The sequence below is a fragment of the Mycetomoellerius zeteki genome, unplaced genomic scaffold (genome assembly GCF_001594055.1).
Source record: "Mycetomoellerius zeteki isolate Tzet28-1 unplaced genomic scaffold, Tzet1.0 scaffold96, whole genome shotgun sequence".
NCBI lineage: Eukaryota > Metazoa > Arthropoda > Insecta > Hymenoptera > Formicidae > Mycetomoellerius > Mycetomoellerius zeteki.
The window spans coordinates 2,387,609-2,405,263 of NW_017257999.1; the positions used below are offsets into that span (position 1 = coordinate 2,387,609).

At 39.0% G+C, this 17,655-nt stretch overlaps 1 protein-coding gene across 2 annotated transcripts in view; it reads left to right on the plus strand.

Moving 5' to 3' along the window:
• The first annotated feature begins 7,530 nt into the window (after nucleotides 1-7,530).
• LOC108730760 (uncharacterized) overlaps nucleotides 7,531-17,655 on the plus strand; it is a 21,295-nt gene continuing 11,170 nt past the window's right edge. Inside the window, exons 1-2 of one of the 2 annotated variants that reach the window (XM_018460665.1) lie at nucleotides 7,531-8,035; nucleotides 8,413-8,645. In XM_018460665.1, the coding sequence (XP_018316167.1) occupies nucleotides 8,519-8,645 (127 nt within the window). In that variant the 5' untranslated portion in view covers nucleotides 7,531-8,035; nucleotides 8,413-8,518. Of the gene's footprint in view, nucleotides 8,036-8,152; nucleotides 8,646-17,655 lie in introns of those variants that run through there. The other variant, XM_018460664.1, reaches the window with a different exon arrangement.

Genomic DNA, 17,655 nt, shown 5'->3' on the forward strand with positions numbered 1-17,655 from the left:
CTTGTTAACACGTCTTAAACGTATTATATCAAATAAACACATTTAATCGTATCAATTTGGTATACATTAAAATGCATTGAAGTAAAACGTTTTAAGTGCGTTGTAATATAAAACGGCGAGACATGTATTAAAACTTCAGTTAAAGCTTCAGTCAAATAACACACATAGTGTTTTAAAATAATACACTATGGATTTGTGTGTGCAGTGTGGCGGCTTTGTCATATACAATACATACATGTTTTATTTTTTCTTAAGACGTATTTTAATAATATTTTTAGATATTATTCACTGCCAAAGCATATCATCTCATCGCCTTACCTGGTCAAAGAAAAATAAACAGGTAAGATCAAAATGTTCTAATCATCTTGAAATTTTCCACACGGGGTATCTTCCCAAAAAAGATATTTTACGTGCATCAAATTATATTGCAAAATTCGTCGCAAAGCATCATTTAATAGAAACGATGTAAAACAGTATTTTATGTTACGCAAAAGAAATAATTTTTACGTTAACGATGCGTTGTAAATATATTAGCAACATTTTATTGTAATACGCACTGGCGATGAAAAAGGTGGCTATTAGCCTAGCGCGTATCCGCGTTATCCCGAGAAATTAGTCGATGATGATATGGTCTTGTCGTGGTTAAACCGCACTCGTCTCTATTGAATCTTGATGATAGCTGGCGGCAAATACTTATCCTCAAGTGCATATGTGTACCTTGATATTATGCCCTCACAGTTGGAAATACATATCCATGCATCGGTACTTAGTCAATTATTGCTCGTTTGTTTGCATAACCCTTTTTGTGTTGAACATATAACTTTTATGGATATTTTAGCAACTCGTATTGAACAGGGCAGTTCTCTGCTATCACGCGATAGCATAATATTTAACATTATGGGCGATTTTGTCAATAACAGGTTGTAAGACAATGTAAATCAAGCTCCGCTGTCGTGCGTAAAATTGAAACAGCATCAGTATCGGGCGAAAAACCAAGATTGTCCCTCAAGACGTTTATTAAACTCGTCTCATCGTGTGCATAAAAACGTCGCTAGGCGATCGAACCGCGCATAAAAACGGATTTTGCGCAGAAATTTTGTCCATGATCGTAACTACGTTCGATATTTATCGTGACGGTTCACGGCTCTGCCACCTCTTAAAAAACCGCAAGAACGCGGCAGACAAGAAACCTTGCGGCTAAAGAGCGACGATTTCGTTACCACATCCGCAAACACCCTCGCGAAGTTCCGGTCTTACGATCCATCATTTGCGTCCGGTTATCATATCATTCTCTGGTACATATAATAGAGAGAGTAACTTTACCGTAACGACACAATTTCTTTTTGTTTCAATACGAATAATTTTTTCTCCCAAAATCATTTATTACGTCGCTTTTTGCGTGTTCCCTGACCCAACACTTGGTGAAAATGATTATTCACGATTAAATCGAGATCGATATCGACGGCGAGCATAAAACATTGCTTTCATTCCCTTTAAAGGTAGAAACGCCAATTTGCACCGTCTGGCGACCTGAAAAACGACGCGATAATTACAGATGTCGAAGCACGGCGAATGGAGTTAATTTCGTATAATCTTCGCGGTCGTAGTTCGGCCATTTCGAGAAACTAATTCGTCGTGACTGTTCCCCTTGACACTGGGATTCACTTATCGTGAAAATCATCGTAATACAGTGCGTCAATGTGTCTCGAGGGTTTCGTGACTAACGTTACAGAACACTCTCTGAACGAAGTTCTTTCACTCCAGCAGTTAGTGCGCACGTAGGCGATGGTTTAAAATTACAAAATTGCGGATATTAGTCGTACGGTTGCAGCTGTGCGTGTTGAATCCATATATATGCGTGTACGTACACCCACGTTACTTTCATATGAATGTGAATTATGTGAATGCATCGAGTTTGTTTGAAATGTTAACTTGCACCGTTTATCGTACTTCTTTTTTTTTATCTAGTTATCCCTCTCTCGAGTGGTTATCAATGCAGATAACGTACTATTTGCTATAATATAAACGCATTTGGTTGAAAGATTCCAAATTTTATGTATTATTTATCTTTATTTATATACACACTGTGAAAAATATAAAATTATATATGAACAACAAGCGTAAAAATTACGTATAATGAAAATTAATGCGTACTACAAATTGTATGATTTTTATGCTTGTATGTTGTTTATGAAGTTTCATATACTTTTTCATAATGCAGAAGATTGAACGTATTCACGTTGCTTTTTTAATTATTACTGTTAATAATTTAATTTAACATTTTATTTGGATGCAATCAGTTACGAATAAAACTTAAAACGCAAACGGAAATCACAAGAGATTATGAAAGAAATACGTGTCCGCGATTTCTCGACTCTTGTTTTCAGCTTCCTATTATTGTTTTCGTTATCACCGGGTCACTATAGATACAGCGAAATCGTAGGCCATAGAACATCCGTGAACTACGTATCACAGATATATTCGGTTTCTCACTTCCTCTGGCCGATTTGAAGATCTAATATTTGCAGAAAACGAGCGTGCGAAATCTGGTTCGATGAACTGCCGGAAAGGGTGAACGTACCAATGACCCGATAAAAATGATAAGAAATGCAATTCGTAACATCAACCTGATAAGTTGAGTCATCTTTCGTACGAATGATTCTCATGCCGTGCATTTTTCTCACACTGTCGTTCATATAATGCGTTCGTACGAAAAAAAGAGAGGGGAAATACAGATAATTTTTACACCTTATTTACAGAGTAAATTCACTTGTTGCGATAAAAAGAAATACATATATAAGATAGCATGTTAGAAAGAAAAAAAAAAGAAAACGGAATTTCTCGTACGTAACCGCGATTAAATATCTTCGTTCTTGACAGTCACCCATTACAGGGATCGTTTAATAACGCTGCTCTTGCCGTTAACCTCGTAAATGATGACAGCAGTGTGTCTGTAATACTACGAGACTATGAAACTTGTTCGAACATGTTTGCGGTAGACGTATGTCGCGCGACGAGCGATAACGCTCTTTCCCGCCGCGATAATTGCCTCGATAATTAAGGCGCTTTGTTGATTGAGAGAGACCTTAAACTTTGAACGTTTCTTCTTCCTTAGAGCGTTCTCGTGATCGAACAGGTATGAATCAAGTAAATCATTCTCTGATTACCTCGCGTGGATTCAATTTGAAAAAATTAAGCATGACGTAAACGCAAAGCACTTCTCGAAATGTATAGTAATCAATTTTGTTTACGTGGTCTAATTTACGTCAATCGATACGTGTGCTACAGTTTAGAGAACGACTAGAATTAGAATTAGAATTAGAATCAGACGCGTAAGTGGTTTTACGCTTTCATCAGCATCTCTGAATATTAAACCAGAGGCTTTAAATCATCATAGTGATGTGGACGGGCATGCTCGTTAATACATAGACATGCATATGCACAGAATAAGGAGCCTCTGTTACAATTCCGCAGAAGCCGACAAATGAAGATATAGTGTATTTCGCCTAGTTGCGAACACGACGTAATTTATATACGCACGGCGTTATAATCTATTATCACGTTATTACCATGTTACTATCACGGGATAAGCTCGTTTCACGGCGGACTTTAGCAAAGCTGATTTCATGTCGCGAGGCTTTTAAACGATTTGCTTTCCTTCACGAAGTATTTTTTACTTACTAAAATTATATCGCGAAGAATTATGCCGATTCGACGGAATCGAGATCCTGTCCGATTTGTGCAGTTTGAAACAAAGTAGCGCAGGTTCCCGGACCGATGACCAGCATCCGCCCACGCGATCGCGATGGTCGTTCTAAAAATATACAATCCGGTACGGCGCGCGTACGTGGTGCTACCGGTTTTAAATCTCGGTCGCTACCGGACAGCGACCGATGCTACGCAGCACGATGTGATGCTTCATATTGAAATAAAACGATGCAACACCGTTGCGAAAGACCAGGAAGGAAGGATTGCTTGCCGGACGTTTCTAGATCGCGAATCGTTAATCGCTAAATACGGAGATCGTTAATCGAATGTTGACCAGTGTCTCCATGACAGTGATTCCAATTACATGGAGCTCGAAGGCAGTTATTAAGCCGACATTTGCATCCATGTTTAATAGATTTGGCAAGGTACGATTATGATTTTTCCACGACGACAGAAATTGCAACCCCGAGAATTTATTTATTAGGTTGTCTTGAAAGTCAAGTCCATATAAGATGAGTATAATATGATGTAAGTTTAATTCTAATATCGATGATAGAACCAAGTTCTATCATCGATAAGAAAATTGAAAATTGATAAGAATACGAAAGTGCAGAATATATCAGATATAGCAGATTAAAAAAAATTTAATCAGAGAGAGATTTCGCTATTATGATTGTGCATCTATATTTTTACTTCATTATTACTTCGAAAAGTGATTTTATTTATATAATAGGTATACGATTGAGATTGATATCAAAAGCTGATAAGACACATTTTGTCATAACGTGTATTATATAATATTAATGTATTATATTAATAGTATAATGTATTATATTAATGTATTATATTAATAGAAAATAAAGATTAATTTTAAGAACAAATTTAAACGATTTTAAATTCTATATTTGATTTATAACACATACAATTATTTAATAAATTGAATGACAACTTTACTCTTTCTATGTTGCGATATTCTTTTTAAATAGAAATACATTTTAGCTACTTATCTATTCATTATAAAAAAGACATATACTTGTTACTTAAGACGTGTGATAACTGGGTCTTATCTATCAACATTTAAAAATTTATTATTACATACATTGTGCAATATTTCGTAATATACCAATTGAGTTTTCTCCTTATTTTGTAACATCTGAAACTCCTTATACGTAAAAATTATTGCATGGCACTAAAATACTCTCCGAAGTTCTCGCAACTAAGTTTAACTTCGTTAAGCGAATCGACTTCTCGTACAATGACGGCACAATCAACTCGTCCCTCTCTAAAGTCGCCTCTTTAACTTTTACGTACATTAAGACAATTGACTTCGTAGAAATGGCGTTTCTCATAACGAGCAGTTCCTGTAAGACGCGCGATCAAGTTCGCGTATTGATCCACCGCGAGAATCTCTGGTTTAAGGCTCCTTCGCTGAAATTTTCGCGCGCAAAATTATCAATGACGGCATTGCACCTATTGACGCGACGCGATATCTCTTGCATGGAAGCCGATATAAGCATCCATCGATAGCGACATCGCCATTTCGTCCAACTACGGCCAGGACGCGCACATCTCGACACACGCATCGACTCCGGTTTCCACGTTCTACAGTGGTAATGTCATCTCTCTGTAACGTCATCCCCGACGCGCCGAGATTCACCTGGCCTTTAACTCCCACATCCGATATCCAATGACAACGTCTCTCCATGCACTCCACTTCTGACATTAATCTGTTGTTCTCTCCCTGTCTCTCTTTATCTTTCACTTTCTCTCTCCTCATGCTTGCATGCACACGCCAAAGAGACGTCGATCGCCTATCGATTCAAGTGGTGCTCACGTTCACGCTTTCGAGATTGTTTAACACGCTTCTATTGTGCCGGTACGACGTTACGTTATGCATCAATGAATTCGTAGAAGAGAAGTGCATTCCGTTTTTTCCGTCGATTGATTAAACTTCAATCTTCAAATGAAATTGCGTTTCTGTGTTCCAAGTGTTAAAATTAGATGTCTAAAGATAAAGCGAAAGAAAGAATGCGTGATACATTTTTGTGATATTTGATCTTCAAACGTGTTAAACATTCCTAAATTAAATTTCATTATACAGTGCGCGATTAAAATTTGCGTGAATTTTACGTACAATAGATAAAGCGACATTAATGATAATACAATGACTTTTTCCTTGATCCACGTTGAATGTGTGATTTCGTTTTTCACGCGCGTCGTGCATGCCCTCGTGCAAGCCAATATGCTCATATTTATTTATGTAGTCGCGCGCTCTCGTGTAGCCGGCGCACGGTGCATCGTATGCATCATGAATCAGCGCGCGCAATGGCAACGTATTGTATTCTTGTTTCTCCGTTTTTTCGCCCATTCATCGATTGTACAAAAAAAAAGAACTTAACCGTAGCGATGCCGCGAATATCGTTCGCATCGTCACAAATTATCTGGAAATTAAGCATGTGCAAGTTGTCTCGTATTCGTTTCGCTCATCCGTTCCTAATTAATTATAAGTATGTTCGAGCTCATTAATTCGGCGTGTGGTCATTCGAACGATAAAATTGATCTTTGACACTGCAGACCGATATTCATTATCGCTCGAGCGTCTGTTATTATTATTATCACCTATAAACGAGTGAATGATATCGAAGATGGTATCACGTTAATATTTATCGTTAATATCAAGAAAATATCGTCGACATTAATTTATCGTTGTATGAATCAAGAGCAGTATCCATTTAAATATTTTGCAATATCGAAGAATTTTGTTAAAATAAAATCGAATAATCAGTAAAATTGAACAATTAAAATTAGAACGAGACACGAAGATATGATATATCTCGCATGAGAGTAACATTTTTTTTTTTCAGTTTTCTTGGGAGTTTAATTTTAACGGTGGTAAAGTAAACGTTTCCGATTTGCGGCTGCACCCCCACCCCTGTGCGGAGCTCGTACTTGGTCGCGTAAACTGCGCAGTTGCGCTCGAGTGTCGTTTTGTCGTGTCATACGCGCCTTTACGGCTCCGAGGTGCATGCGAACGCCGTATGCTCGTGTGTGCGTGGCCTCTCACTCTCTCCCTCGTCGAGATCCCATTGCTACATGCTACACGGTCCGCTGTGTCCCGAGACTGTGTCGCGCGCGCCACTCAGTTGCACTTGCGTCTTCCAAGCGCGGACCGAGTCCCTCTCATATTAACATTTACTGCACGAAAAGCCATAGAAAAATTAAAGCAAAAAAAAAACATGAAATGCTCAAAAGAGCGAAAATCACAAAGAGAAATGTTACAAAATATTCTACAATAGATTTTATGCTGAAAATTTTCTGATACCTAAAATTGAGGTAAAAAGAAGTAGGACAAAAAAATCTGTTTTGATTTAATATTTTTTCATAATGTAATTAATCATATATAATGTTATTAATCATATATCTCTTATTAATAGCGTAAACATTCTAATCTAAAGATGCAATATTTTGATATATTAGAGTATTCTTCGTATGCTACGTGGATGCGCCGTGGTGTCTGACGATTGCAAAAACATGATTGCAGTAAATGTTAGCGTTCAAACGGAGCTCACTCGCGGCGTCCGAAGAGCAAGACAATGTATTGTCACGCTTCTCGCGCGTTCCCCACCCCAAAGTAAATCGGCTACCCTCACCACCAGTTTATTTCCTCGTCATAGGTTGCGCGCGCACGCACCCCCACCGTTGGACCAATCGGTCGCGCGGGTAAAACGGAGTGAGGGAAGAGCCGGTTGCTGCTGTGAGACAGAACGTGCAGACCGTGGCTGGTTGTGAAAGCACAGAATCATTACCACGCCAGACCTCGAGGAGAACAGACGTGTTTCTCGTTTATCCTGAGCTCAGTCGAGATCTCGTGTAGCTTCGTATTCTCGTCTTCTCACCGCTCCCTGTTGTACGCGCATCGCTCAAATACACGCGTGTGATATATTGCGCCAAAGTGGCCAGCGGTGTTATATTTGCTCGTGCAATTATCTAATTAATTTCGGTCGGTCATAGTGCAATCCTGAAGATTTTTCGAAACACCTCACGTGACCGTTCGCGCGAGATACTCTCGTGATCCGCGGAGCCATAGGGCGACCCGACACGGTCGACCCCCTGTATGTGTTACATCTTTACGAGTGACGTGAACCAACTGGTGCAGCCGTCAACCGGACAACTGCGGGGACATTGAACGCGACGATCCACGCGTCCGTGTTCCGGAAATTTCTCTCTGAGTCACGAAAATTCTACGTGCTCCATCGACAGTGCATTCGAGCAGCCAATCAACAACCGTGACAAAGGACACGTTTCCTATCCCCGCGATTCTCAGCAGGTGATTGCTTTAAAGCGAGAGTGATCTTTCTTTTTTTTTTCTTTCTTTCTTTTTGTCTCGAGAACGTTCGGTGCATGGACAGTTTCATCAGAACTTCGAGAAAAATTTAGTTTCGGGAATCGTCTAGAAAGGTAGAATAATAACATTTACGGGAGTCTGCAGCGTGCGCGCGCGCCACGTGCGATCCGGAATGTTGAACGTTGAAAGCCGGTAAATTTATACTGTTAAGCGTTTCTAACGCGTTTATAATTCTAACGATTTACAAAACAATATCAGGTAGAGACTCCGAACGAGGGGGAGGGGGGGGTCTTTGAAAAGTGAAGACGTAGAGAGTGAACAGTGAACTCAACAATAGACATTGCTTGGTTCGGTTACAGTGCGTCAACCTCGGGCCAGGCGGGAGTGGTAACGAGCACGTAGCTTGGACTCAGGCTACAACTGTACGCAATTGCTCCGATCGTAGAATAGACGAGAGAAGACACCATGGCGATACCGTTTTTGCCCAACAACGACGAGAACACGTCGTCGGAGGAGCAGCTGATGTACCAGCTGTATGTAACCCTGCACAATGCCCTCCGGAGCAGGAACGCCCACCATCCGTCGCGAAATCGTGAGTTGTGCGCATTTATACGTACTGTATTTTCTGTAAGCGAAAACTATATGATTCTTAGATTTCCACATTTAGTCTTTTTGACAGAAAGAGATAGAGAAGAGACAGAAAATAGACAAAATATAGAGGAATGATTGACAGGTCGTCACATGTATGAATCCATGTTTTTGACCGAGCGTGCGCTCGCTCCGAGATTAATGATAAAATGATCGGAGATAATCGATAGATGATTGCGATTGTCTTGAAATTGAGCGATAGTTTTGAAAAGAGTTCGAAAAAATATCGATATTCTCGACTGTGAGAATAAAACTAGACTGATTTGATTGTTTCGAATGTATTGATGTAAGATTTGATTTATCGATACGATAGTTAGAAGAGTATAATAACTTAGAGAAATGAGAATAATGATAATCATAAAAGAGAATTTACTCTTTTATTGATATTTACGGCGATTATATCGTGATGAAAAGATTATGATGAATCACATCATCTCTTTATATTTTTGTTAGTCGCGTTATTGTTAATAACATGCGATATTATTTGAAATAAAGCATAGCATATGTTATTTTTTTTAGATTGTTTAGACGTTTAGGTATTATAAAATAGCAAGCGAACGCAAAAAAGCGAATGAAAAGATAATAAGCGAAATGAGAAAAAGTCTATTATTATATATAATATATAAGGAATATTATTTTTATATTATAAATAATCAAATATTATTTTTACATTATAAATATTATTTTTATATTAGAAATAATTAAAATTGTGTGTCCAAATAAATGCTCAGTTTATAAAAAATAAAATAAAAAGTCCTTGATTTATTCACAGATCACTACGATTTTATAAGTAACCAAAGTATTAGCTTTGTGGTTAATTGCTAATGTTACTTAGAACCTCAAAATTATCTGATTATTGAAACTGTCTCGCTGATGATTAAGATAGGTAAGCGTAGTAAAGTTGGTCGATAGCATCTCGGCTAGAATTCTGTAGTGCAACACGTGGTTGCAATGGGGAACAATTCGGCTCAGCACAAGAAATACGCGAGGGATCCGCGCGTGACATTTTAATTCTTGTGTTTAGAATGATTAATTTCTTACGTGTCGCAAATAATTCATAGAGAAAGGAAAACGTCATGTATATGTTGCAAAGATATTAAGTTGCACTCTTATTGTAAAATTAACATCAAAAATGCTAATAGTAGCTAATACTTGTGTTCCCCATCTCTTTTTTATTAAATAAATAAAATTTGAAATCAGTTAACTATATTGAATTACATATTTATTCAATTATATTTGCAAAGGTAAAATACGAGTTGTATTTTTTTTTTAAGTGCCTTATTTCGAAGAAATTAATTACCAATAATTGGGAGATTTTTTATTTTCTCTCGATATTGCATCATATTGACAAAAATGATATCATTGATCGAGGTCATTGTCCCGCCGTGAATCATCGTCGAAACATTTCGTTTGGTCCAGTCCAAGGAGCGAGATCTGGACACCTTGATTCTCAATTTTGCGCAATGCCTCGAGCGTACGCCTTTGACGTCAAAAGTGATAGCGCGACAAAAGCCGCAAAACCACTCTGGCATTCTCTGCAATATATACAATATATACATATATATGTTTCTGTGTATGTGTGTATGTACATTTTTTTTATATAACAATATCGCGTGATGTAAGTTTCTGGCAAATGTTACATCAGTGAAAAGCAGCAGCAAGTATTATTTTTATTAATTTAACAAAATGCGTCTAAAATGTGTTCTTAATTTTGAAATGAAGACAATCGAAAGATCGCAAAATTCTCATATTTTATCCATGAAATAAATCTGCAATATAGGTTTCACAATTTAATTTCAAGTAATTTTCATATTGTAAGAGACGGAAATAACAAAGCTTATCGGGATTCAAACTTGAAATTCTTCACTTTGGTATTAAGGCTATTACATACCCATAACTGTTTCACTACTCGTAGCTATTCCGATTTCCTATCAATACCCAATCGACCTTATCCTTTATTCATACAATGTCATAAATATTTTGTACATATTATTGACATAAATTAATTTTTCTTTATTTTTTGAAATTCTAACGATGTCAATACTTTCAATTGGAAAATATCTTCCAGTAGTAATAGCCTCTAGAAAATAGATACGCTGTGACACACGCTATCGTAAATTGCATGGCAATGTTTCTGCACTCGTAAGTTTCGTTTAAAAAAGTCTTTTACAAATCTATTTAATCGTAGAGAAACGAACAGGACGTTTCTCGAGAGATCGCGATGGCTCATATTCGGCGCACAGTAAAATCCAACTTTACGAGAGTGCAGCGAGAAGAAGGAGAATGGATTGTACGCGAGTAAAACAGATGTAGTGTGGGTGTAGAGCACATCGAGCAAAAGAAAGAGAGGGAGAGTATGGCAGACGATGTCCGGCCATGACCCTGCTCCGCTGGTCGTGCCTCCTTTACAGAGAAAAGAGAGGAGACCAGAGAAGCGAGAGGAGGACCTGCGACGTATAGAGAGAGAAAGAGAGAGAAAGAGACCACTGGTCAGCCACAGCACACGCAGTAAAACGCGCTATAAAACGCGCGATGCAACGCAGCCTCGGCCGCGATCAAGTCCGAATCTCGGATGTCGATCGTGCCGGCGCACCTCGCAGAGAGATTGCGGCTATCAACCGCAAGTGCGTGACATCATCGATTGCTCTCTCTTTTTCTCTTTCTATCTTCCTCACTCTTTCTCTCTCCCTTTCTCGCCAGCGTACGCCTCACCGCTCTGTAAATCAAGTAGAAAATCCACAAGAGCCGGTACTCAATTCCCGATGAAGCCTCAGTATAAGACGCAGAATGGTTCTGAGCGATCTCCTACCAATAAAAACGTTATTACGGCACACGCTATTGCAATATATGTAGAAAATTGCTGTCGCGCGATCGATCAATCTACCTGAAACTATAAATCTCTAATATTGGCTTCTAACAAGTGGATCAGCACTATAATCGAAGTTTTATTGACGATGAATGTAAGAAAATTTACTTCCTTCATTATTTAACCGCACTGCGGTTTAATCATTTAGATTGAAAAGTACTTATAGAAATACAATAATATAATTTTATATTAAAAATATATTTTCGAGATAGATACGCGTGCGGTAACGCTTACCGCACATTACTGTTGTAACACTTCGCGGCTATTTGAACCGCGTCGTTAATGAATATCGTTGGTACAACGAATAATTTATGGAGATTTAATCTTTCGACCGTGATGGATAATGTAATCCGCGGATAAATCCCCCGCTTCACATTGTATAATATATTTTATTGCATTTTACTCGCCACGAATAAAGCCGTGCATCAGGCAAAACGTAATTATCCGTGCCATGTGCAATAATCAAATCTTCAATCGTAATACATCGTTTTAATGCGAACGCACGTTGCTCTTATTCCGCCATTCGCGTAATTTTCATTTACTACGCTCGACGTTACAGTCAAATTGCATCATTTTATACTTTATCGGTCGATTTCCGAATGTTGAAAGTTTAATCTAATTTAGAGTTTTTATCGATTTTTTTCATCAACACATAGTTATGTAAAAAAAAATGTATCGAAATAAAATTCTGCACGCTTTACCTTTTCCGAAAATGATGAAATTTATTCAGATAAGAAATTTAAAACAGTATATCCAAAGACAAATAAGAAATTCAACATTCTTCAGTCATTTGCACGAATAATATTCAATAAATAATTTCCGTCGTGCAATCTATTGTACCGATACGTCGACCAACATGAGGACTCCTTGGTCTATCTTGCGCGCGTTTAAATCACACGTTACGATGCTCGGACCCATTATTTCACGAACGGAAATAGTGCCGGGCCGCGCGCACGTTGCACGGGGGTCAATAACCATAGTTGCCGCGCTTTCGCGAGAGAAGATGCAGAATTGCCGCTGCGAGCACTCGCGTGGTTGCATCAAATCGGGGGTTGTTATTTATAGGAACAGCTGTGGGCATTCCCGCACCGCGCAACGCAGTCTTCTTGTAATATTTGCAGAAAACTTCCCCCTCGTCATCTCGTGCGCTCACGCGCGAACAAACGCGCCTCGCGAGAGTGCGGCAATCGCGATTACGCGCGCGTCCCAAATGTATTTTAAGGCGACCACCTCCTTCGGCCCTTTTTAAAGATAGGATCGATCCGGACGGAACGTATACTCTAATGAGACATTTACTTGGAATTTATCACGAGTCAGATTAATTTGTTAACACGAAATACATTCGATACGACAAAATTTAAGTATATACTTGTATTCGCGAAACAAATTTCCGAAATGATTGAAACGAATGATGTTTCGAACGAATGATTTATCTTGTTTTACCCTCTCGTACCTTTTTCCCACAAGTCGATAAGACGAATCAAATGATCACAACCTCTCTAATCGAAGGAGTTTGATTTCTCGGTACGAGAAAGATCAGGTGACTTGTAACGTGATACGCACTTGATACTGAACTTCATATTATGTTTCTCTCTTTCTCTTTCTCTTTCATGCGCGCACACACACACACACACACACACACACACACGCGCGCGCGCGCGCGCGCATATAAACGCACTCGTAAACTGTCTCATGTTATCACAGTAACAACGTAACAGCTGCTCACAATTTTAGAGTAAAGACGTCGAAGTCACGCTTGAAACTATGTTCGAATTATACTTCTCATTAATAAATTCTATAGATATAATTAGAAATTGTTAATTATATTGTTAATAATACTGTGTCACCGTGGAAAACAAGTAAGGAATCATCTTCGTCGGCGACAAGCCAAGTAGGAAAACCTCGACTATGACTTGCTTGATTTATCAAAGATATTCCACTTAGTAGTGGCAGACGAGCGATCGATGCCGTCGGGATGAGAACAGTGACTCGAGTCTATAGACCTTATGAAATATTGAAAGGAATTCGTCATTGTAGACTGCTGGGTCTCTTCCGCGACCGCCGCCTTTCCCGCCATTCATACTTGCGAGAGCGACTGCTATTGACAGAATTCTTCAAAAATTCATCGTATCCCTCACTCCGACGGAAACTCCAATCTCTTTGTGTCCTTCTTGCCCTCATCGGCGATCCGTTATCGTCGCGTATCTCGTCGCGCTTTATCTCGTCGTAAGACAGACACTCGAGGGCACGACGTCGCTTCTTTTTATCTATTCGCCTCTCGAGTTTATCGAATTTCTCTCTCTCTCTCTCTCTTTCTGTTTCTTTCTCCTTTTCTCTTTCCGATCTTTCGCATTTTTCTGTCGGAGACGCCTCGTTAAACGTCGATAAATCAGCTTCGTACGCGCGAAAGAGAACATCGGACAAACGATAATAAACGCGTGTTCTAGCGGTTTCCGCACGACGAATAGATATAGACATTTAATTAATTGTCAATGGTCATTGATCATTACGCAAGCGTCGGTGATCGGTATAAAGAAATAATTATTGGAATTTAAAATTACGTAATATCGAAGTAATCAAAATAGTAACAAAACATTACTAGTTTGCATTTCTTTTGTTCTTTTATTTTACTCATGTGTATTGTTGTTTTAGTTTCTATAATGATGTCTAAATAAGTTATTATAATTATATAAGTATAGTGGGACTTGTGAATAATGCGCATTATGATGCTAATAATACCAGCATATGTAAAGTACATATATAAAGTACAGTGATACTAAGCTGAGGAACTATAAAGCGTAAAAGTATTTTAACAAACTTGGACAAATTGTCGTGATATCTAAATAAATTAATATCGAATTAATTTTCTTTATTCGTTGAATTATTTATTTATTGCGAACGTGCTCGCAACTAATGAGAGCGTTGTTCATATCTCGCAAATGAATATTTATCTTCGGCAGGCGCGTCATTCCGGTTTGTTAATTAGGACGCTGAGGTAGTTAACAGGCTCTCCGCGAATTTTGGCAATCTCCTAATTACCTGCAATCATTAATATTCATACGGAGGATATCCACTTCGCCACTTCTTTTACAGTGTAAAGCATTTTTACGGTCCCTCGAAGCCCTGTGTTTCTGGTAGACCGGATCAGATAGGGGCACGCGTATCCACCGGCTCATGAAATTCGGCAGATTTTATCTACGCGCGGGCTCTCCTCTTGCGCCTGCGGTTGCACCGACGCGTATTATAAATTTATCGCGGTCGGTCATCGAAATTTCATCGAGCGTGAAAGTCAAGTGCACTCGGTGATCCTTCGTGCACGCCGCGGAACAAATCACTCTCTCTCTCTCTCTCTCTCTCTCTTTTTTCTCTTACACGCGCTTACAACCCTTTACCTTACATATTCCTTGCCTTCCTTACTATCTGCATCACATCAATTCGGTCACTTGTTCAAGTAACTTAACACGTGATTCGGTCAAAGAGGCGCCGTGTATCGTTTTAATTAAAGCCCTACGTAATTTTTAAAAATAACCCCAGTAGCCTGTTGACGTTATCCTCTATGCATTTTGATGAAGTGCAGCTAACTGAAGGCTTAGTCCCCCAAGGTTCCCAAATACCACGCTGATTAATGCGCTGAGCTCGCCCTCGTGCGATCTTCGCGCTCGACACTTTGCAAAGTGCGCTCTTCCAGAGTCGAAAATAAGCGTTCGCTTACACGCTGAGGAGGATGCGACGATAAACACTCGCGATCGTTTGAGTTCACTCGTAACGAAAAGCGATAAAATAATCCTCATAAATTCCAGAAATTTACGTTAGTATCGAAGATGACAAACATAAAAAAAAAATCGAGACGCTTCAATCGCGAGTGCATGAAAAATTAATGTTGATGAAAAAAAGAGGGACAATTCGTGAGACACGAAACGAATAAATATTACGCTCTTTTATTGCTTTGTCTTTACCTCCATGCATGAGCGATGGGCTCGAATCACGCTCCGCGAATTTATCAGGCCTGAAGAGGTGAAGGGAAGAGAGGATGAAGCACCGTGACGGAGAACTTCAGCGAGCGGGCGATAAAAGAACGAGACAATTGCGAGGGAGTGCAACGAACGCGCGGGACGGAAGGAGGAGAGGGTACTTTATTTAATTTTCGCGACTCACGAAACGCATTCTGCACCGCACGTGTCCTGGAGTGCTCGAAGAATTGTACCGCAGATCGTTACTTCTTCGGCGAATCGCCCTTCGAGGAATCGATTTTCGCTCCGCGCGCACATTCGCCCGCTATGAAACTCGTCCGATTATTACCGAGGACTCGCGGAATAATGATGGTGGCCGAGAGCGACCGTTGCGCTAATAATTGTGATCCAGTTGCGCCGAAATTGCACCCACTGTGCAAGAAGTTATAAACCGCCCGAAATGCAGCCGTAGCGATTGTTGCAATTTTTGTTCAGTAGTTTTTTTTCCCAAAAGACTTAATTCCATCAATAAACAATAAATTAAGCGTGAATAAAGATGAGAACGATTAAAAATGCGCACATGCGCACGTATCGGATTCTGTCGTTGCGTTTAATGGTACAATTTTTCATGAGCAGAGTCGAGACGATATTGACAATTAATTACATGATTTACAATCTGCATTACTGAATTAATAATGTATTCTATTAAAGCAGCTTTAATCGCTCCGAGTGCGAATAAATGTACATATTTCTGAGTTTATATTCTTTTTAAATATAAAAATATCATAATCTCAATAATTGTCGATAGAATGACTTAATCACAAAATGAAGCAATAACTGTGTGCCATAGAATTCTCTTTAGCCATATATGTTTTAAAAATTTTCAAAAATAATTACTCTTAAATTAATGCATAGTCACAACTTACTTTAATTGATCTCTGACATTACTATCGGTTATATTATATCAAACGCTGTTCAATCGTAAATCGTGATCGACAGAATAATTTAATCTCAAGTGCAATCGAGTTGGGCAAGACGATTAGTTATAGAAAATGCGTGCCTAATATCGCTCGCGTCGTAATCGCGCGCGGTTGACGCAACAATATTGCAGTACGTGTATTTTTTAGCATTTCGATTGCGCGGTATCGCAATAATGGTAATATTGTCAGCTCGCTAAAATTGTCGGTAGATAATGACGCTTCTTATTAACCAGTTATAAATGCAACAACATGTAGGTATATGTACGTGCCGCGGGCTCGCCAGACCGACCTTTTTGTTTGCTTCGCGATCGATCCACGTTGCGCATCGTTGTGTAACCTTTCAAGTGGTGCGCGCGCTTTAGAGAATCCGAAACCAAATACACATTCACGTTACCCGAGTTGAATTTGCAGTAAATTGCGAAAATTCAGGGCTTTTGCTTGAAACGCCGCGACGCGTAAGTATGCGCGCAAATTGTCGGCTGTGCTTCTAGAAAAAATATTAATTTTAATATTAAATACGTACATTTTCATTAGCAATGAGTTGTATTACAAATTTTATTTTAATCTTTCCATTAATGATCTCATAGTGTTTATAAATTGAAAAAATATACTAAATTTTAATAAATCATTTATTTGAATATATATATATATAAGACCAAAAGTATTTATTAAATATTTACTAAATATAAAGATATATTTATTGGGTACAAGAAACATTAATTTGATTCAACTATTTCTTTTTAGACGTGATTCATTCTCAGTGTATCTATCAAACAGAAGAAAATTCATAGGAATTCGTCGAATGATATAAATGTCGCGTTTAAAAGAATGTTGATCTGCGTTTTCGATCGATTAGACATCGCGAGACACTTATTGACGTGCGATCGACGCCTTCCCGAAATAGCAAAATGACGGTCGAGCTCCGATAAACGTACGAAACGACGTAGTTACAATTACCATACGTATATCTGCCGCTCGTAGTTCCATTGTTCCGGAAAAGCGTGTAAAAGAATAGCGCGATAAAAAAAAGTGCGCCAACGAGCGAGCGCGCGGAGAGGAGTACGGTGGCAGCGGGCCGAGGTGCATTTTACGCATTCGCGTGCGTATGCGTCGCTGTGCAGCTCTGGCGCGGCCTTGAGAGGGGTTCTTTGTGCGGTT